The sequence below is a fragment of the Lutra lutra genome, chromosome 9 (genome assembly GCF_902655055.1).
Source record: "Lutra lutra chromosome 9, mLutLut1.2, whole genome shotgun sequence".
Taxonomy (NCBI): domain Eukaryota; kingdom Metazoa; phylum Chordata; class Mammalia; order Carnivora; family Mustelidae; genus Lutra; species Lutra lutra.
Window position 1 is genome coordinate 19,961,585 of NC_062286.1, and position 23,187 is coordinate 19,984,771.

At 42.2% G+C, this 23,187-nt stretch overlaps 1 protein-coding gene across 10 annotated transcripts in view; it reads right to left on the reverse strand.

Annotated features, from left to right (window-relative positions):
- The window catches only part of DTNB (dystrobrevin beta), a 238,112-nt gene that overhangs the window by 61,301 nt on the left and 153,624 nt on the right, over window positions 1-23,187 (reverse strand). For all 10 annotated transcript variants that reach the window (XR_007130044.1, XM_047745316.1, XM_047745315.1 and 7 more), the window contains one exon: window positions 17,152-17,235. Coding sequence is in view for 9 of the 10 variants with exons in the window: in XM_047745316.1 (XP_047601272.1) it covers window positions 17,152-17,235 (84 nt within the window). In the remaining variant the exon portion in view is untranslated. The remainder of the gene's footprint in view (window positions 1-17,151; window positions 17,236-23,187) is intronic.

Genomic DNA, 23,187 nt, shown 5'->3' on the forward strand with positions numbered 1-23,187 from the left:
AATAGGGGACACACAATGGAATAAAAATATTGCTCACTGGATTCAGATGTTATTGATTACATCTCTCCATTATAAAGTCCCCCATCAACTTTTCACCTAATGGATTTAGCATTTACTGATGATTTTGACTAGATTCATTATTTCTTGGGTGTGGGGGGGCGGGTTTACGAAGACCCGGTTTCCAATTTTATCATCTTTTCTGCATTTATTAGTTTTCTCTCTTTGCTTATCTTGAAATATTAATAATTCAGAAAAGGTAAAACAAATGGTTGGCATTTCTTACTATTTAACAAATTTCAGAACAATGAATTAGTGCCCTAGCAACCTCCAATGGGTACCAAAGAGTTTTCTTTTTTAGTATCATTAAGAACTCATAGATTTTCATTTATCTGATTGCTACAATCATCTTTTTGATGCTCAAATTGTCCTATCTTTGGCCAGTGGGAGCTCCTGTAAGTAGGCTCCTGTGTTAATCTAATATAGCCATTAGATATCATCAGCTTCCTTGGTTGGCACAGTAAGATGCCCCAGTCTCATCTTGAGTATGTCCTGCCCCACTCTTGGAATCAACTATTCCTTCAAGGACTGTAGGTTCCTTTTACCAGGAAAGAGTGTTTAGAGGTCACAGTTAGCGTACTAGGGTGCTCCTTGTTCCTGGATGATCACTGCTTCTAGAATTTTTCAGTCGATAAAGCTAGGAAATCTATATATTTTAGAAGGAATAAAAACAGGTTCTCTCACTACTTTCAAATGCCATTCAATTTTCTGCTAGCTTGCATTGTTTTTTTAAGATTTTATTATTTATTTGAGAGAGAGAGCACACAAGGACAAGCAGGGGGAATGGCATGCAGAGGAAGAAGTAGACTCTCCACTGAGCATGGAGGCCAATGCGGGGCTCGATCCCAGGACCCTGGCATCATGACCTGAGTGAAGACACTTAACCGAATGAGCCACCCAGGCACCCTGTGTGCATTTTTTTTTTTTTAAGATTTTATTTATTTATTTGACAGAGAGAGATCACAAGTAGACAGAGAGGCAGGCAAAGAGAGAGAGGGAAGCAGGCTCCCTGCTGAGCAGAGCCCGATGTGGGACTCAATCCCAGGACCCCGTGATCATGACCTGAGCCGAAGGCAGCGGCTTAACCCACTGAGCCACCCAGGTGCCCCTGTTTTTAATGAGGAATCACTTCAAAAATCTTATCTTTCTTCCACTGTATATAACATCTTTTTCCCTCTAGATGCTTTTAATACTTTTTCTTCATCACTGGTTTTCAGCAATTTGACTGTGATGTACCTTGGTATGGTTTTCTCTGTTCATCCTGATATAGTTTGTTGAATTTCTTGTACTTATGGGTTTATAGTTTTTATCAAATTTGTAAAAATTTACCTGGAAATTTGAAAAAAAATATTTCCTGAAATACTTTTTCTCTCCTCCCTCTTTTCCTTTCTCCTCTCCTCTCCTCTCAATCCTGTTAGGCTGGTTGCCACTGTCCCAGAAGTCTTGGAGGTTCTGTTCATTTTTCAGCATTGTATTTTGGATAGTTTGTATTGCTATGTCTTTAAGTTCAGTGGACTTTTTCTTCTGTAATTTCTGATATACTGTTAAATCCATTCATAGGCTTTTTCATTTCGGGTATTATCTCCTTCAACTCTAGAAGTTCTATTTTTTAATTTAAGACTTTTTGTCACTGAAGTAGAATATATATGCAGAAACTTCCAATTATGTTTATAGGTGGTTCTTTTTTATTTCAATTTTTTTCCTCATTATGCTAATATTTTCCTTTACATTTTTGGTATTTATTGTGCTTGGGTTTTCATTTAAGATTTTTATTTATTTATTTGAGAGAGAGAGAGAGAGAGAGAATGAGCAGGGAGGACAGGTGAGGGGGGCAGACTCCCTGCTGAGCAGGGAGCCTGACATGGGGCTCAATCCCAGGACCTGGAGATCATGACATGAGCCAAAGGCAGACACTTAACCCACTGAGCCACCTAGGTGCCCCCTCTTATGGCTGTTTTGAAGTTCATCTCTGTTCATTGCATCATGACTGTTATTTCTGGATCTGTTTATATTGACTAATTTTTTTAAAAGATTTTATTTATTTATTTGACACAGAGAGAGAGAGAAATCACAAGTAGGCAGAGAGGCAGGCAGAGAGAGAGGAGGAAGCAGGCTCCCTACTGAGTAGAGAACAGAGGCCCTGCCGTGGGCCTTATCCCAGGACCCTGAGATAATGACCTGAGCCGAAGGCAGAGGCTTAACCCACTGAGCCACCCAGGTGCCCCAACTAATTTTATTCTGGTTGCAGAACATAATTTCCTGCTGCTTTCTGTGTCCTCTAAATTTTTATTGGATGATGGAAATTTTGAGGATTATGTTGTTGAATGTCTGGATTTCGTTTTCTTCTAAAGGATCTGGTAGCTAATTTACTTGTGGACGGATTTGTCCTTTTGAGGCCTGTGTTAAAGTTTCATTAGTACAGATGTAGGGTAACTTTTATCTAGGGCTATTTTCTTTTTCTTTTTCTTTTTTTTTTTAAAAGGTTTTATTTATTTATTTGACAGAGAGAGTTCACAAGCAGGCAGAGAGGCAAGCAGACAGAGAGGAGGAAGCAGGCTTCCTGCTGAGCAGAGAGCCCGATGTGGGGCTTGATCCCAGGACTCTGAGATCATGACCTGAGCCGAAGGCAGCGGCTTAACCCACTGAGCCACCCAGGCGCCCCTCTAGGGCTATTTTCATCCTGCTCCTAAACTGTGGCCTATCTGGGGTCTTTACCGAATGCTCCCAGTGTTTGATGATGTCACCACTCTGGTTGGTTGGAACTCAAACAACAGGCTGAGCTTGCGTATCTGTTCCATTTTCAAATCTCTGGGACCTGTTCTTTCCCAGATAGTTGTTCTTTGGTGGTCTTGTGAAATCTCGTTCTATGCAAATGTAGCTTAGTTAAGGGACCTATGTGCAGGTTTATGGAGCTCTTTCCTGCAATCTTCCTTCCCTCTGGTGTTCCTCTTAGCAAATTCCAGCATTCCCAAACTCCAATCTCTCTCTCCTTATTCTCAGCAAATAGGGCTTACCCTGTTTGTCTCTAGCACTAGACTTTAGTAAATGCCTCCCAGTAGAAAGCCTGGGCAATGATTGGGCTCTCCTCATTTATTTCCTTTCCCGCAGAGAATGGTCCTGCCCTACTTAATGTCTAATTTCCGAAAACAGTTGCTTAGTTAGAATAGTTTTCTAGAAGTTTATAGTGGGAGAACTGATCTGACATCAGCTACTTCACCATGACCACAGGACGTTCTCTCTGTAGTAACTCAGTTTTTTAAAGAAGATTTTATCAATTCATTGCTTTTAGAGAGTGTGCACAAGCAGGGGTTGTGCAGGGGAGGGGGCGGAGGGAGAGGGACAAGGAGAGTTGGTGCTGAGTGTGGAGCTGATGCGGGATGGTGGGGGGTGGAGGGGTTAGGTCTCATGACCCTGAGATCATGACCCTGAGATCGTGACCTGAGCCGAAATCAAGAGTTGGCTGCTTAACCAGCTGAGCCACTCAAGCGCCCCTGTAGTAACTCACGTTTATACTTCTGTAAAGTATTGATCTATTTCAAACTAGAAATCAGAACAAAACAAAACTGCTTCTTCAGAAGACAGACTGAAAAGTAGCAGTGTTATAGAAGGCCGCCATAAGGACTTCAACTTTTACTCCACTATGAGAAGGTGCTGGTGGGTTTTGAGCAGATGCAGGGTATGCTCTAACTTCTCCTTTAATAAGATCATCTGCACTATGGAACATGAAGTGTCAGAGAGTGGGGAAGAAGCAGCTAATTAGAAGCCTCCTACAACATTCCAGATGAGAGGAAAGAGTGGCTAGAAGGACAGTAGCTGCTGTTGAGGTGGTAAGAGACGGCAGTATCCTGGGCAGACTTTTACAGTGTTTTTGGAGAAAGCTGATCTAATGATCTGATGCCTTAGATGGGAGAAGCATCAGGTGTTCTCACGAGATTACCACTAACTGAGATGGGGAAGACTGAGAGAGAGAGAGAGGCAGGTCTGGTAGGGGGAGACCTGGAGTTCAGTTTGGAACATGCTAATTATGAGATTTTTATCCCAGTGGAGGGACTGACTAGGAGGAAGACCAGTGAGGTCAGAGCTAGTGAAAAGGTCTGGGCCGGAAAAAGAAGTTTGGAAGTCACTGGTATGGAGACAGTAGTGAAAGCCCCGAGTCTAGGTGGGGTCACCCACGGGGAGGACAAACAGAAAAGTGAGGTGGTCCCTCTGGCATACTAGCGTTTAGAGTTCACGGAGGTTTGGAAAAACTAGCTGAAGGGGCCACGGAGGACGAGCAGGACTCCTGGAGGCAAGTACAGAAAGTGTTTCACGTAGAAGGGAGCAACTTTCTGTGTCAACAGCTACTGACAGATCAGCTCGGGCGAGTCCTGAGAGTTCATCACTGGATTGAACACCGGGCATGGCACTGGTCTCCTTGACAGAACACGTTCTGGAAGTGAACAGGAAGTGGGAATCTGACCAGGATGTCTTCTGAAGGGAATGACAAGAACGAAATCGGAAGCATTAATGGAACCAACAGTCCATTAAACTCCATTTTTAATTTTCTATGAAGACTGCTATTCAGAACTAGTGTCATTTGCCAAATAACTAGGGATCTAAACTAAAATGAAAAGGTTTTTTTTTTTTTTTTTTTTCAAAATGAAAAGCAGTATCAGGAGCGGTCTATAGTAAATCAGGAACTTAAAGGTCCATGGATTTTCTGACAATTCTGTGTTGGGGTGTGGGTCTTATGTTAGCTGTATGTGTGATATATATACTCACATTCAAAGATGTACCTGTTTTTCCCAGATTCAATTTTTTTGAATTTTTGAATTTAAACACTTTCCTTTCGATAAAATGTAAATCTCTATATAATCTCCAACTTACATATAGGTTTTAGAAATCTGTTTTTCTAAAGCAAAATCAGTAGTGTGGAATAGTTTAGAATCCCATACAGGTAAAAAAATACACAAAATTATAAGAAAAAAAGAAGACATAATAGTAGAATTTTATCCAATTAGATCAGAGGTCGGTAAAGGCTGAGTAGAATAAACCAGAGTTAAAAGAGAGTGACAATGGTATGAGTACATCTCTGGTGGGGGAGGGGGGGTTGGCAGGGGAGAGGAGAGCTGGAGCAGCATTTTTTCCCTCCTGAGACACCCTCCCCACTCCACGCATTTGAAAACAAGCCTCCAGGTTCTCCCAAGGCACACTCCAGGGTGCGACCCACTCTGCTAGAGGACGGGGGCTTTCAAGTTTCATGGCTTCAGCAGAAGCTCTACGGGCAGCAGTACAGGGCGCCTTTGGCAGAAGTGAAGGGGCACCGCTGTGGGAAAGGGATGTGAGTGGCCAGAGAGGGGATCTAGGGTAAGCTGTGGCGGGAACAAGGTCAGAAGCAGAGGCATCTGCAGCCCCGGGAGCAGGACTCACTACTAAGCAGGAGGCAGGAGAGCACAGAAACCAGAGCCTGGGCTTTGGATGAGGCAGTCTTGGGTTTAATCCACACACGCCAGCTTGCTGTATGAGCCTGGACATTAATCTCTCTGCTTCAGTCCCCTCATCTGTAGAATTATAACAATAATATGAAATCTACTTCACGTATTGCTTAGTTTAGAGTATAGGAAGGATTAAGGAAGATAATGTAGTTGTCATTATCCAGAAAGTACCTGTGACCTTATCAGAGAATGTCACATATGCTCTTTTGCTTATTCTCAGGATAATCTTACCAAAAAGGTATTACTGTAATCCCCACAATTTTGCATCTCCAGCCGTGACCCCTCTCCGGAGTCCCAGGATTGTGTACTTGAGGGCCTATGCAGCATCTCCCTGGGGCTGCCTAAAAGGCATCCCAAACCTAACATGCTTACACTGGAACCCCTGACTCTCTCCACCAACTTCCTCATCTGCTACACCCCCAGACCAGCCAGTTTAAATGAAAAGCATCACCCCTCACCCAACCAGCAAGCTCAAAATGGACCGCTTCTGGCTTTCTCTCATTTCCTGACGCCCCACATCCAAGCTGTTACTTGGTCCTGCTGGCTCTTCTCTGAAACCAGACCCTCAAGCCAGCCCCTTTCACAGCCCCCTTTGTCTCCCCACCCCTTTCTCATCTGGAACGTCTCACCAACAAGGGCCACTGGGACCACCGACAGCCCTTGCTTGCTCTCCCCTTCCATTCTTGCCCACTAGAGTCAATTCTCCACACTGCAGGGCGTGATCTTAGGAAATCAATCTGGGGAGTGATGAAAATGTTCTAAAACTGATTGTGGTGATGGCCGCACAGCTCTGTGAATACACCGAAAACCACTAGGTGATACACTTTAAGTGGATGGATTATATGGTGAGTGAATTCTATCTCAATAACCTATTGAAGAAATAAATCAACAATTTTGAAACTGCTATCCATGCTACCAGGGCTAAACAAATAGGCACAAGGCTGGTGGGCGACAGAAGCCAGGTTTCTCACTGTGGGAAAGGGACAGATAACCAGGGGCAGCGGCGGCTAGAGGGAGCGATGAAGTACTGGAGTAGAACCAGATATGTCAGGATAACTCATGTCCTTGATTTCTCTGCTCTGAATGGACTAAGCAGGCAATGCTAGAAGATGCCATGTGCTCACAGAAATTGAAGAAGAAAATCCTTTTCCTAACAGAGGAACTACTGATTAAGTGGCAAGATTTGGAGGAAAGAAGTAAGTTTCTGGATAAAGTCTGGTGAGTCCTCACCTTCAATGAGCTCACGGTCTATCTAGAAAGGCATCCAACAAACAGGTAATTACAGTATGCTGATATAAAAAGATGCTACGGATTACAGAGGAAGAACACTTTATCTAGTTTAGGGTATCAGCAAAGGCTTCCTGGAGGATAAGGAAGAATTAGATGACAAAGTGAGGGGAATAAAGGGAAGGGGGTGGGAAGGCATGAAAGGTTGGAAGCAGCTTGTGCAGAAACCTGCTTGGGAAACTGTAAATGATTTGAGGAGTTCTGTGGATAGAAGCCGAGTAAAAAGAGTGAAATAAGGCAGGGCTGGGGAGGCTGGCCACAGTCACCTGGGAATAGCTTCATAAGCCACAAATGTCAAGCTGACAAATGTCAATTCAACCCACAAAAGTGATTTTCATGGCTGAAAATATGATAGTTCTAGTAGCACTTCTGGTGGAAACTGGGCATTTGCGTCAGTCTCTGGAGCACCTACGAGGTGTGGGGCACTGTGCCAGGGGACGAGGACACCACAGTCAGCGGGACCCAGGCACAGCTGACTAATCCTGTAGAACTGTGCTACCACCAGCCGCATGTACCTGTTTAAATTCAAATTAATTCAAATTAAATAAAATTAGAAATTCACTTCCTGTGTCACATTTCTTTCTTTCTTTTTAAGATTTTATTTATTTATTCATGAGAGACCAGGAGAGAGGGACTGCTGAGTAAGGAGCCCAATGAGGGATTCGATCCCAGGATGCCAGGACCATGACCTGAGCGGAGGGCAGATGCTTAACAACTGAGGCACCCAGGCGTACCTCTGTCACATTTCAAGTGCTCAGCAACCTCACATGGCTGGTGGCTACCATGCTGGTTTCCCTGCTATTGGACAGTGCTGTGGAACAAAAGAACCACTGGAAAGTTTTGACCAGGAGAGTAACATCACTAGATCTGCATTCAGAAAAAACCCTCTGGTGACAAAGGAAAGAATGTTTCGAGGGTGAGATGGGGAGTAGATTAGAGATTTCCTAATAAGATCCACGAGAAAAAAGATTTCTTTTTTTTTAACCACAGCATGGATTTGTTTTAAATATCTGCTTTACTATGGTAAGTGGAAATATTTTGATAGTTTGATGTTACAAGGAATGAAAAACCATGGTTAAACTGAGCCACCACAGGAGTTTCAGCATCGCTATAGGGATTTCTGGTTAAATGTGCAAAGCCCTTGGCATGTCACTACAAAGCAGGGTGATGCACTGAGTCAGCTTTTTTTTTAAAAGATTTTATTTATTTATTTATTTATTTATTTATTTATGAAAGAGAGAGCGTCCACGAGTGGGGGTGCACAGGGAGAAGCAGGCTCCCCCATGAGCAGGGGGCCCAAGGTGGGACTCAATCCCAGGACTCTGGGATCGTGACCTGACCCAAAGGCAGACGCTTAACTGAGCCACCCCTGTGTCAGCTTCTTAACAGGACATATGGTCAAGAGGTAATAGACTTAACAGTCCAAGGCAGATGTAAAAAACGGGTAAAATTGTGTGTGTGTGTGCGTGTGTGTGTGTGGGTTCTTACTGGTCATTTGTTGGATCTGAGTACCTATCTGTTCTTTGCTAGTGTGAATCTGAGGGAGTTGGAAGAGTCTGGATTCCAGGAACTCATGCTAAGGTCTGGTTCCTCTGTGTCCCTTAGGCACTTCTAACTCAGCATAATCTGGTTCGTCTTGCCCAAATCTTCCTCCTGTGTTTCAACCACAAAGTACCTTAACTTAAGCCAGAAAGAAACCTAGAGGAGAATCATCTATCCCCTTCCTTAGCCCCCACATCCAAAACCCATGAGCTTGCCTTCACTTTCTGAGTCCCTCAGGCGTCTCACTCTGAACATGGCAACACTGAACTCATAGTTTTCCTTCCAGACCTGTTGCTTCTTCCCCTCCGTCCGGCTGACAGTCTATAATAGATGCAATTCCTGCTCATGTTGGGCACCTCTAGCCTGAGTCCGATGAGAGGAGGAAACTATTAGTTACTGTGCTTCTGTAAGCTTTAACTTTTCTTTCTTTTTTTTTTTTTAAGATTTTAAAAATTTATTTACTTGACAGAGATCACAGAGAGAGAGAGAGAGAAAAGGAAGCAGGCTCCCCGCTGAGCAGAGAGCCCGATGTGGGGCTTGATTCCAGGACCCTGGAACCATGACCTGAGCCAAAGGCAGAGGCTTAATCCACTGAGCCACCCAGACGCCCCTGTAAGCTTCAATTTTTCAAACTTAAGGTTTACAGTATGGACTTGGAATACTCAAGCTTTTTCTTTGCCCTAACCTGAGTTAGAATTGCTGAAGGGTCTTTCTTAAATGCCTGAATGGAAATGGAATTTAATCCCAACCCAGGAGCAGCTGAAACCTGGCTGTCTGCCTGGGCCATCAGACGTCCGGACTTTGGAAATCTGCCAACACTGAGGACCCTACAGCCCCATAAGATTATGTGTTAATTTTCAATTACCCGGCTTCTCGGTCTTTCAAAAATAGATTGGAGAAAAAAGTAATTCTTGTGTTGTCTTGGAGAGATCTTCATGAAGAATTCATGCAAACTAGTTGTTTCATGCTCATGCTTAAATCCTCATTAATTCTTGCTTTTCAACCAAATGCTTTTTTAAACTTATTTTTTAAAATTTCTTTTAAAAAATTTTTTAAGGGACGCCTGGGTGGCTCAGTTGGTTGGACGACTGCCTTCGGCTCAGGTCATGATCCTGGAGTCCCGGGATCGAGTCCCACATCGGGCTCCCGGCTACGCGGGGAGTCTCCTTCTCTCTCTGACCTTCTCCTCGCTCATGCTCTCTCTCACTGTCTCTCTCTCAAATAAATAAATAAAATCTTTAAAAAAAAAAATGTTTTTTTAAGTAAGCTCCACGCTGGGGATGGAACTCACAACCCTGAGATCAAGACCTGAGCTAAGATCAAGAGTCACACAAGAAATCAAATGAGCCACCCAGGAGCCCCTCAACCAAGCTCTTCTTCTCATTTCACAGGCAGGAAGAGCATCAGTAGCTGATCTCACAAATGGAGAGTTTCGGGCTTGACCAATTTCGGTTTGCCTTTTTTAGTTGCGCCAATATTTTCAGTCTGTTATTTTCAGTGTAAAACACAGCACGTTGTGGCTTTTTTCATTCTGTAGTATTCTGTAGATAACAAGATAAAACCTTTACCTTGGCACCCACTCAGAAAGCCATATTAATACTATTATAGTATAACTCATCTGTGTGTCTTCAGCTCAGATATAATATTTATACTATGGTCTCTTCTGGCCTTTAAAAAATGTGTTTCCAGGGCGCCTGCATGGCTCAGGCAGTTATGGGTCTGACTCTTGGTGTTGGCTCAGGTCATGATCTCAGGGTGGTGAGATCGAGCCCCCTGTCATGCATGGAGCCTGCTTGGGGTTCTTGCTCTCCCTCTGCCCCTGCACAAAACGCTTCTCCTTCTGAAGTATGTGTTAAAGTTAAAAACTTCTGACTGATAAAATCTTGACTTTTCTTAAGATTCTTAGCAACTGGTGACTACTCAGAATTAGTAGCTCTAAGGTTTGCCTTAGAGCTTAGAAGTAAACTCTTAAGACAGTGTTATGTCCCAACACAATATATCTTTATAAACTGAACAGAATAGAAAGCATTATTTAACCCTTGAGAGAAATAAAAATGAGGTGGTAGGGGGAAAAAGGGCCTCCTGAAACAAATCTATGCTAATGGAGGGGTGATGTAATCTACATATACAGTATTTTCCAGAAACCACACAATAAAGAAGGCTACAGCTACGTGTCTCTTCAGCATCCTACCTTCTCCACAGATAGCAGACCCCGCCTTCTTTGGAGACTGACCCTTACCCATTCAACCATGTTATCTTAGGTGGGGCCAGCAAACAGAAGACCTAGGGTGAGTAACATGACCCATGATGGACCCAAAAGAACTTCCATTGGGATTTTTCAAGTTGGTACAAAGAGAGGGTCAATCACTGTAGGGTACTGAGGTTATGAAATATGAACACACAGGTGTCACACACACCATGTGAAAGGTAGCTACACTCAGGAAGCAGCAGCCGACATACAACAGGGAAGAACAAGGAGCATGAGGGTAGCAGAGAGAGATAGGGAGACACCTAAGGGAGTCAGAGCTTCCCTGGCTCTCGTTATCCCTGAGGACCAGCCACAATAACACTCTGCCCTTCCCACAGTTTGGCTACAAAAACAAAAACCTTCAGGGGCACCTGGGTGCCTCAGTGGGTTAAACATCCAACTCTTGGTTTCAGCTCAGGTCATGATCTCAGTGTCCTAAGATTGAGCACCTGGTTGGGCTCCGAGCTCAGCAGAGAGTCTGCTTCTGTCTCTTTCCCTCTGGCCCTCCCCCCACTTGGATGCACACACACTCTAAAATAAATTAAAACAAACCAAAAAACCTTCTTGTTTTCCCTAAGCTAATTCAAACCAAGCTTCTGTCACTTATAGCCAAGGGTTCTGACTAAAATAGAAACGGATACTCAAAGTGGAGAGTAACACTGAGGAGAACTCGCTGAGTCAAGCTGGGGTGTGGATGGGAGCAACTCTCCATCCCAAGGGGGGAATCCATCAGTCTGCTGAGGAAAGCAACGGGTTAACCTGTACTCTCTAGGACGCTGGGACTTAGGTCTTGTGCCCCTTATGGCCAGAGTTCCAGGCACCCTGAGAGGAAAAACAGGATGGAGTAGTGATTTCCTGAAGTCTTCAGAATGACACTACAACGGAGGGAGGCAGGTTATCTGAAAGCAGTTGCCTCAGCGCACCTGGGGTGAGATAATTAAGACAAGTGGGGTCTTCTGCGGGTTGTATTGTTCCGGGAAACCCCAACACAAACCTCGGCTATTTGGCAGAGTTGGGGGAGGGGCCGTTACCCAGGACGTAGACAATCTGTGGCTCTAAGTGCTTCTGCACAGACTGCCAGCCTCTGTTCTGCAACTCCTTTTCCGAGCCTTCTCATTCCTGGGACGGGCTTTCTTCTGGACTCCCCTCACTGTTGCAAACCACTGCCTCCTCTCACCGTCAACCGAGGCCTTGGTCTTCTCCAGTCTGTAAAATCAGTGTCCACTCACCCAGCTGCTCTGCTGCTTCCAAATTCTCATTGCTATTGTCTCCTCTTCCAGTTTTCTTTCTCCTAGTGGGCTTTTACTCAGGATAATCTCTTGGCTGTCATTTTGGCGGTGTTTCAAAAGGAAACTTGGGCGAATATGGCTTAATACGCCATGCTTTCTGTCCCTTCCCTGTCCTATCTGAATTACAATGGTCCTCCTTTCTGATCGCTACCTTGTACAACGTATTATTTGCTTCAGGGTAGGATGGGTTAACTTGTCACAAAAAGACTTAGGGAGACCTGACCTGGATGAGCGGACATGGCCTAGGTATCCAGGGCCTGGGGCTGTCAAAGGAGGCGACAGACTCCTGGGAGAGTTGTGCACGCATTCGCAGGTATACGTAGAATACTGCCTTATGTGAAGGGAAACCCTGTTAGTGGAAACGGTGTGAGAAGGTGTGCATGGGTGTGTGTATGTACACACTTCTGCACACATTGGTGTGCTGGGAAGCAGATCAGGTCTGCCAACAACTTTATTATCTGTCTTTCCCATGGCCACTCTCTTCTGTTCTTGACAGTATAACCTTCTTTTGAGGAAATGCTCTTCCCTCTGTTTTGATGATATAGGGCTATCGGGCATGGCCCATCACAGACACACAGAGGAACAGTAATACAGTCCAGGACGGTAGGATCCTTCCTTGGAGTTTTCTAATCGGAGGTTGGAAAATACAACCTCTTGAGTGCGGACTCCAAGGCTGTGAACCTGAGGCCATCGGCAGTATTGGGAGAAGGAGTCACAGCAGCAGGGAAAGGAGATGGCATTCTGGGGGTAGCCAAGGGATAGAGAAGCTATAGGCAGGCATCCTGGCAGCTTTTCAGTTCCTTTTATGACCCATGGGCACTTGTGCCCTTTGCTTCCTCCTTTTGCCTTTGTCTTTGTGGGTTTGTCCCTTTTTTTCCCTTGGTTTTTTTTTTTTTTTTAACTAAGAACATGTAACATGAAATCTACCCACTTAACAAATTTTTAAGTGTAGAGTATTCACTAGGAACACAGTGCTATAGAGCAGATCATTAAAACTTAGACTTTTTCATCTTGCTTAACTGGGTTTGTGCTTTTTTATGTTAAATTTTAATACCGGAAGTTAAAAAGAGTTGATAACGAATATACCAACCAAATGCACAAAGCAGCAGTTTCGTATTTCAAGTTTTTGTTACTGCCATAGTTCTATGAAATGCCCACAGAATTGTGAAAATTTAAATATTCATAAAAATTCATAAAGCTAAGGCTTCGGGAGATATTAAAAAAATTTGCATCATTTACCATATTGGTCTGAAAGTACATTATGATTAAAAACACTACAATAGTCCAGAGAATAATATCACCATTCACATTCTGAACCCTGCGGAAGAAGAGGGACTGAAGTAAGTCTTGGAGGAAATCAGGTAGAAGGGGGGGATTTTAAGCCTCTGCTTTAAAGTTTTGAAAGTTTTGCATTGTTTGTTTTTAAATGTATTGTTTTGGTTCTTTTAAAAGCAAGGAAATGTCCAGAAATTATTTAGACTGAAGCAAAGATGGAATTTCTATTCATTTATAGCAACGTCAATATAGGCATATGAAATGAATATTACGCAGAGCAAACTGCAAAGTGGACCCTCTCAGGAACAGAATTCATAGTATCTCACGTGACAGCCAGCATCTTTGCAACGGATAAAGTTTCTTTCTTTAGTAAGTAACCCTGGGGGCTCCTGGGTTGCTCAGTCGGCTAAGGGTCCAACCTGTGATTTTGGCTCAGGTATGATCTCAAGACTCCTGGGATCAAGCCCCATGCTGGGCTCTGCACTCAGCAGGGAAAGAGCTTGAGGATTCTCTCTCTCTCCCTCTCCCTCTGTCCTTTATCCCACACATGCGCATGCACCCACTCTCTTTCTAAAATAAGTAAATCTTTAAAAAGTAAAGAAAGAAAAAGATAAAAAGTAACTCTCACATTTGTGACGACCTTCTATTTGGACTAACACAGTATTTTTGACCCTTTGTGGCTGTTATTTTTACACCCGCTGCCTACTGAAAAACTGTAGCTCTTAAATTTTTTCTGCATTTTTACTACTGTGCATGTTCTTGCCTAATTTGGTGATTTATGTCTTACGCTGAGTTCTAAAGGACACCTCTTATTTCTGGAGAGTAGCTTCAATCCCCTTGAGGATTCTCTGGCCCAGCAGAGGAGGGTCTGTGACTTGGCTGATGTGCTAGGTTCCCAGGTTTCATCAAACTCTGGAGACACAGGTCTGATGACATTCAGAGGAGTAAAGTATTTCTGTGTACCTAAGGAAGTATACAGAATAAATACTAGCTAGAAATTTACACTAGTTTGGTAACTTGGGCCACAAAAAGACCAATCTATGACTTACGCAACGAAGTCCACACGGTACATCATAATCTCATCCCAAATATAAATGAAATCTCCTAAAATTCTAAGGACTACGTTGTTGGTGGGGTTGCACCTTGTTCCCATGTGGCCTCTACTCCAGCAACTACTCTCCTTGATAAATGAAGGCGCCCCATCTTCCGTGAGGGCCTGGCAGGCCTCTAAGGGCTCCGGCTGCCTTTTTCCCGTGGCTCAACCCCATGCAGTGTGACAGCCATCACGAGGGTTGACCAGCTCTACCAGACCTACCTCAGCCGGAAAGCCATACTAGCTAAAACGCTGACTTTAAAATAAATCTTAGTCCAGGCTACAGTATACCACCTGAAACTGCTTCAGCAGAGGCAGATACTTCGTGAGTGACAACTGCGCTCGCGAGGGATCCTCCGCCTGGGGCTTACCGTGGCGGCACCCAGCGCAGAGGCAGCAGTGAGATTATGATGATGATGAGTTCCCCGTCTCTGTCTTCTCAAGCAACAAAACATTGTTCAGAAAGAGCCCCCCCGCCCCCCACCAGCCTCTGGCAGCTACGTTTAGCTGCAGTCACTGAATGCCTGGTGACTTGGTCACCAGGCACTTGGGGCCCTCAGGGACTCAAGTGACTCAGAGTGACAAAACGAGTAAATGAAGAGAAGAACTCAGATGAAGTGAAACCCTAATAGCCAGCATTGCTAAGACCAGTCTACCACCCGCGAGCTGACTTGGTTCAGTAATCCACCTTGGCTTCCTGGTTTTGAAATGGGAACACCCCTGGAGCTGGGATTTAGACTAGTTTAGATTCTGGGTCTGGATTTGAATGCTAAGGTGTTTTAACATAAAAAAAAACTAAGAATGGGATGCCTGGGTGGCTCAGTGGGTTAAGCCTCTGCCTTCAGCTCAGGTCATGATCTCAGGGTCCTGGGATCGAGCCCCGCATTGGGGTCTCCGCTCAGCGAGGAGCCTGCTTCCTCCTCTCTCTCTGCCTGCCTCTCTGCCTACTTGTGATCTCTCTCTCTCTCTCTCTCTGTCAAATAAATAAATAAAATCTTTAAAAAATAAAAATAAAATAAATAAATAAAAAATAAAAAAAAAACCTAAGGACCACGGCCAGCGAGGGTGGTGGCAGTATCTAGGTAGATGGGAGAGGTTTACTTGTTCTGTATCCTCGCAGAAGCTCTGTTCTTCCTTGAAAGGGTATTATTTATAAGTTACCGTTTCTTACCCACTTGTTCTCTCATTAGTTTGCTTCTTAAATAATGAAAACTATCTTAAACTCTCACATAACCCCCACAAGGTAGACACTATTATTGTTCCCATTCTATAAATTTGAAAGATGAAGGTACGGATCTTGTTCAAGGTGATGGGAGGGTGGAGATTCGAATGCTAAGAGCCTGGCTCACATCTACGCTCTAGTCACCAGTACCCCTCAGCTCTGCCCAGAGGAAGCGGTGTGGCTGTTCCCTGCTGGCAGCGTCTCAGGAAGGTGGTGGGCAAGCACTCTCACCTGGTCAGTCTTGAGTCTCCCAGTGGTAACACTGCATTATCAGATCACTCTGATTTATTAAATTTATTAACTGTTCTACTCCAGGGCAGCCTACAGCACACTCCTCAGCTTCCTCCCAAGGCTCCATCCCAAACTTGCTTGATGTAAGAATCCCCTGGAAAACTTATTGTTGAAGGTGTAGCTTCTCAGGATCTCAGGATCCACTGGGTTTGATGTGGTCCCAGAAGATTATATTTTTAACAACTGACCTAGATGATTTTTCCGAGTCTTCTCATCAGTCAAGTTTGGGAAACAGTGCTCTAGGAGTTTTAGCCAATGGGAACAAATACAGTTGATCTTAGGCATTATGTATTATATGTTAAGTCAAAGTATCAGTAAGCAGATGACATTTCTTTTTTTTTTTTTTTTAAAGATTATTTATTTATTTATTTGACAGAGAGAGATCACAAGTAGATGGAGAGGCAGGCAGAGAGAGAGAGAGAGAGAGAGAGAGAGGGAAGCAGGATCTCTGCCGAGCAGAGAACCCGATGCGGGACTCGATCCCAGGACCCTGAGATCATGACCTGAGCCGAAGGCAGCGGCTTAACCCACTGAGCCACCCAGGCGCCCGCAGATGACATTTCTATAGCTGAATTAATCCAAAGCAATCAGTACATATGGCACAAAGTAGTTTTCTTCAGGAAGAACTTGGGGAGTCAGTTGGAATGTCTTTGTTGTTGTTGTTTTTTTTTCCCTCTCTCTGGGTGATGACTGTTAGAAAGAATTCTTTAATGGCTGTGCCCTTGAGGGAGTTTCTGCAATGCTCTGATTATGGAACAGCTTAAATCAAACAGAAAGTAAGCCATTTTATAGAGCTCTTTTAAGTCCTCCCTAAGAGAATTCTGGAGAAGAGTAAATTAAATAAAGAAGAGAAAGGAGTACACAGTTCCAGTTCCTTGTAGGACCCTAAAGGGAAACTCCTTGTATAACTGAGAGAGAGACTCCGCTTTCAACATAAATGTTCATGAATCATATACAGAATGATTTAGGTGAATATCAGGGATTAATTCAATTCACACAGTCTAATCAGGAAGCAGAAACCATCTCTGACATTTAAAGAACACAAATGCAAAATTGCTGTAATTCATGATCATCAAAATATTGTTTAATGTTAATAAAAAAAAAAATCTCCTAAGTACCTAATCTGCTTTGACACTATATTCACTGCTTGTCACAAGTGAGAGCTTACGCCCCAGGCACCACTCACAAGCAGACTCCTTTGGTTGCTATATTTATGAGTTAGTCGGGAGAAAAGGAAGAAAAAAAATTAGAAAATAATATCAAAAGATGGTTAAAGAAGGAGAAAGAAAGCCAGTCCTTTCCATCCCGTGGAATGCTCTGCTCCCCAGGCCAGGCCAACTCTGAGCAGTGACTGAGGCGTGAACCCTACATACCTCTTGGTGGGGGTGGGCACTCCAGAGGACGCTGAGGCGTGGCTCACCAGGGTGTCATTCATATTAGCCAGCGGGCGAGGGGGACTGAAAGCAAAGACATTTACATTGTATTAATAATTACCAACATGACCAGGGGAAACAAATGAAAGAGTGATAAGAGCAAAGGAACCAACTATCATTCCACCTGATAAGCACAGTGGGAGCCGGGTGGGAATCGACAGGTGCAGCCCAAGCAAACTCCACAAGAAGGGTTCTGGAGCTCAAAGCCCGTGGACCACAGAGCTATGCTGTACCAGGAGTGACCAATGACCCACACACCGTGACAGGGAGATGACTCCTCTGGCTTTTGTTTCGTAGTTCAGTATACAAGTCTGAGTTGCTACTTAATTTCTCTGCATTTTAGGTGTTTCCAGAGTTAGGAGACCTTTGATGTTTGTGGTATATTACACAGGTCACAACAGCAACATACGTGTTTTTCCCGATTTGGTTAAAGTTCACTGTCTTCCCTCAGACTTAGTTTCCATACTGGTTACCAAAAGAGACTATTATTGGTCCTTTACTAGAATCTTAATAATCAACCCATATTTAATACTGATCCTTTAATTAGAATGCTTTCTTTTATAACCTAATCCAAATTTAAATTTGAAAGTAAGTATTTTTAATAACTTGTCTTTAACACTGGTTTTCTGGAGGCTAGGTCTATTGCTCCCTCTTGGAGAGTCTTAAAGGAACAAATCCAAACTTACCAAAAGGAATCTATGATTTTGCCCTTCAGCTATCTTCAGCTGGTCTCCCTCCCCACCACGTTCAGCTACAAAGGGTTTTTGTCTCGCATGTGGAGCCACATGACTATTGCTAAATATTACTCCTGGGGAATCTCTCACTTCCTCCCCTAAATTGAAAGAAGCACTTTTCAGAGAAATTTGACCATCAAAGCCCAAAAGTGAAGCAGAAAAGTCCTCTCATATTCAGGTGCTTGGGAACTAGCTCCTGGTTTCTCCTTATATTGAAGTGCTGAGTTAATTATGTGAAGTGTTTTTGTGGAGGTTATACTTAGCAAGTCTTGGTGAATATTAAGGGACTAGAGCCTTTGCTATTTTGTAGGTTTTATAGTACACTCAAAGAGAGACTCAAGGGAAAATTTTCAGGTAAAGCCAAGGAATCTAAAGGAAAGGTTAAAAGGGATAGATCAGTCACCCTAACTGCGTGCCTACCTACCTACCTACCTACCTGTCTCTACATCTGTCTATATACACTCCTCCCTTTCTTGTAACTCAATTTCATTTCTGGGTAAGGAAATATTTTAAATGATTTTTCATTTAATGGAGAGGATCAAAGATGGTATGTAATTTGCAGGGAACGGGTTTAGGGCTCTTGATTTTTATTTTTTATTTTATTTATTTATTTATGTATGTATGTATTTTAGGGCTCTTGATTTTTAAGCCACAACACTATGCTTATTGTTACATTTTCCTCCCTTTAGGTGACAAGTCACGAAGACATTCAGAATTGAAATATGCCTTTCTGAAATATGACAATGTAATTCCACATTATTCATCTCCCTACCTATCTTCCAGGCAGGTGTCCAATATTGCCCCCAAACTTTCAAGCCCATTGATGCTGGTTGCTGTGCAATCAATCATTTTAGGCTGACTAATAAAAATGAACACAGAGATTAACTTAATTTTCATCCTAAATTTATATTTTGTCTCTAGTCCTTTGAAATCAATTGTCCAAATGCAACAAGGAGACAATTCCTATGAGAGAAACAAATCCAACACCACAGCTTTTCATACTTGAGGGCACCAGAAACATTCTGCTCCTGAAAATAGAATGGGCTTTGCCTCCTTAATATATTATTATTCATAATCCATATCCCAAATAAGATAAGGACATGCTCATGTTGCTTTCAGAACTAATGTAGATACCTAGTATTTTTCAATATTGAAGATACTACTACATTCAATTTCCTGTCTGATATTCTCAGAGGAAAAATCACAGAAAAAAAAACTTTTAAAAAATTTCTTACACATGGATCCATGTGATAAAATTTCATGATCTGGAGTATTTTGTTTGGTCTGATACCACAAAAGTCATTAATAATCATCTCTATCTCTTGTGAGATACCAGGCACAATTATTATCTTAGAGTACACATATCAGAGCCTCTTCTCCAATATTCAGAACCAGACAGTAATGATTACATTGTAAGTTGGAAGCTAATCGTAACTCCCCCCAAACTTCCAAGCCTTTGTGAACTTCTAGCACATTTTGATAGAGAAATAGGTACTATGTGTTTGTAGTCCAAGATGGAAGAGGTATTTGAAAACATAAATGGTGTCTTTATCGTAGGATCTACCACTAGACCCACAATTCACTGTGAAAGCCAACAATTCAGACGTGGTCTTAGAAGATGTAATATACCATAAATGACTTTCGGCTTAAAAAATGTTTCATAGTTCCTATAAGACAGCAAAAGAATGCTTCCAGGTGTGAAGTAGACATCAATGGTACCAGTTATAGAAACTTACAAAGCAGAATTGATCCAAGTTATCAGATCAGTTTTTGTGGCTGTCTTTAACATTCAAAACCTGTTGAATACCTTGAACAGGCCACAAGATGTTCTACATCTTCCTTTGGTGAAGATCTCAGCAAGGTATCTTTAGACACTAGTGAGTTCTGTGATACTCAACTGACCACCAACCATCACTTTGTACAAATTCGGGAGGCTCCTTCTTTGTTCATAAGACATGCCAATTTTTTTTTTTTAAAGATTTTATTTATTTCTCTGACAGACAGAGATCACAAGTAGGCAGAGAGGCAGGCAGAGAGAGAGGAAGGAAAGCAGGCTCCCTGCCGAGCAGAGAGCCCGACGCGGGACTCGATCCCATGACCCTGAGATCATGACCTGAGCTGAAGGCAGCGGCTTAACCCACTGAGCCACCCAGGCGCCCCGACATGCCAATTTTTTGATGAGAAGATAGAAGCAAATGGATGCTACCGATGGACGTAATCTGCCAGGCAGAAGAGGTGGGTATAAAAAGAAGACTTGGAGAGAATTTTAAAAATCTTAATCAAAAGGAAAGAAGCATTCTTACTGGGTGCCTACTCATAAAAGATAAGCAAGACTATCTTCACCTCAATAACATAATCATATATCGATGAAGACAGATATGTAAACAAATTATTGAATTATTAAATGAATGCAAAGTAGTGAGAGCAGCAACACAAGTACAAATTTTTGAGGAGTCAAGTGAAAAGCAGTGACTCCCGCCTGGAAGAAGGAGGGGCAAGTGCAGTCAGGGCGAGCTAACACTGAGGAGAGACATTCCCAGCTACAGAAAAAAAGTTAAGGGCACCCTAGATGGACAAAGTGATTTGGAAAAAGGGATTGAAACCCAAAAGTACGTGACATATTTGGGGCTAACTTAGTTATCTAGACCCAAAAGCACTTGAAAGGGAGTAGCTGAAAAATAACTCTGGAAAGTAGATTAGGGCCAGGATGTGAATGAAGCCTGTTCTACCACAAGCTAAGAAGTTTGGACTTTATACTAGAGGCAGTGGGGGAAGCATGGAACACTTTCAAGTCAAAGGAAACTGGGCCTTGAAAACATAACCTGAGAAACTTGTAAATCACCGGTTTTAATCAAGGGTGTGCATAGGAATAATCTTTGAAGCTTTCTGTAAAAAAGGTACTAAGGTCTCCCCCTCAGTTTAGTGAATCTCAGTCTTGAGGGGAAAGAGGACTTTTTCTAACGCTTACTCCATTTAAAAATCACTTATGTAGAATGGATTGGGAAGGAGGATGGTATGGAAGCTGGGAGACCAATTAAGAGGTTATGACAATTGTCCAGGTCAGGGATTATAAGGGTTGACAGTGGGAAAGAGAGAAAAGGAAAAATACTGCTGAGATGATAAAAAAAAAATAAAATAAAAAAGATAAGGTACAAGAACTGAGTCAGTACGTGGGGTTAATGGGCCAAGAATAACTACTGGTGGTTCATGATATCGATATCCAAACCAGGGAACACAAGAGGAGGAAATAGGATTTGGTGTTGGGTAGACAGAATAAGGAGAGGATTTCACTTTTGAAATTGCTGAATTTGAAGTCGCATGGATAGTGGGGCGCCTGGGTGGCTCAGTGGGTTAAGCCGCTGCCTTTGGCTCAGGTCATGATCCCAGGTCCTGGGTTCGAGCCCCACATCGGGCTTTCTGCTCAGCGGGGAGCCTGCTTCCTCCTCTCTCTCTGCCTGCCTCTCTGCTTACTTGTGATTTCTCTCTGTCAAATAAATAAATTTGAAGTCGCATGGATAAGTACAGGTACGTGATACCTAGAAAGCAGTTGGAAACAGGAGAATAGGAACCCAGGTGCCATAACAAGTTTGAAAATAATCGAGAATAGTCATTTAAATTGTAGCTATTCATTTAAGTTCTAGTCACTATAAAGGTGTATTTTTATTTACTGTTTTCAGATAGAGCAGGATAGGTTTGGGGAAATATCCAGTAAGAGGATGGCTTAGATAACAGGTAAAGAACTTCCAGTTACTGGTCAGATACACCTCTTATCGTAAAGTAAAAATTTCACTTATTGGTACAAGGCATTTTCACATTACTTCTCTTATGACCAGACCACTCCAGTTCATTCTAGTGGATGCTCTAACATGTAGACTAACTTAAAATTAAAACTGCTACAGAATCTCTCTTAGGGTTTTGAAAGCTAGGAACAGATGATGAATGCTTCATCATGCATTTAAAATCTTAAGGACAAATTATATGTAACTGTATATTTCTTTTTTCATTTATCAACTATTTGTTCTCTACAAAGTGGGTGGTATGGTGCTAGCTGCTAGGGATAAAAATCAAAGAGATAAAAACTTAAGTCCTGGGGCGCCTGGGTGGCTCAGTGGGTTAAGCCTCTGCCTTCGGCTCAGGTCATGATCTCAGGGGTCCTGGGATCGAGCCCCGCATCAGGCTCTCTGCTCAGCGGGGAGCCTGCTTCCTCCTCTCTCTTTGCCTGCCTCTCTGCCTACTTGTGATCTCTGTCTGTCAAATAAATAAATAAAATCTTTAAAAATTTAAAAAAAAAAACTTAAATCCTATAAGGAAGAAAAATTATTTATAATAAAAATAATTTACAGAAAAATAATTACGATACAATGCAATAAGTATTTAATAGAAGTAAGAAAAACTGCAACATGCCATGGGAAAATATTGAGATCACCTTACTGCATAAAGAAAAACATATTTCTAGGATGTTAAAGAGCTAAATGTAAATGTTAAATTATATAAATTAGAAAAAAACATATGGGTCTACAGATAGAAAGGATTTGCTAAGGCCAAAAGTAATGGAAAAATTAGGAAGGAAAAGGATATTAATTTGAATTTTAAAAATCAGAAAAGAAAGAAAAATATAAATTTAGGACACTATTTCAGTAAATGTGACAGAGCAAGAATTAGTAGCCTTAATTTATAAGGGAGTCACACAAATTTATAACAAAATTATTTACGTTTCAATTTAATAAAAGGGCAAAGTGAAAATAGACCTTTAAAAAAAGATATATAAATAACATAAAAATACTTTAATTATGAAAAAAATAGTAAAATTATAGACCATTTTCCCTTCTAAAAATAATAATGATGTTTTTTAAAAAGGTAATCCTTAGTGCTGGAGGGGATTTTCTGACACAGCTCATAAATTTACTAAGTAAGAGTGAAAGTATGAAGTTAAGCAAAATTTCCAGAGGGCAATCTGGCAACACATCCACCAAAGATCTTTAAAAATGTTCTGCTTGACTCAGCAATTCCCTTTCTAGAATCTATTCCAAGGAATTAATCAGAAATGCAAAGGTAGGTTTGTATTTTAAAATATTTATGGAAATATTATTTACAAAAAATAATTCTGGAAGAAACTTAAATGTTCATATATGAGGGGAAGGAAAAGTAAACCCTAGCATATTCATAATTATAGGATATTACACTGTCATTAAAATATAATGGTTATTAAGCTTTTCTAAACGCTTAGCACATAAGAGGTAAA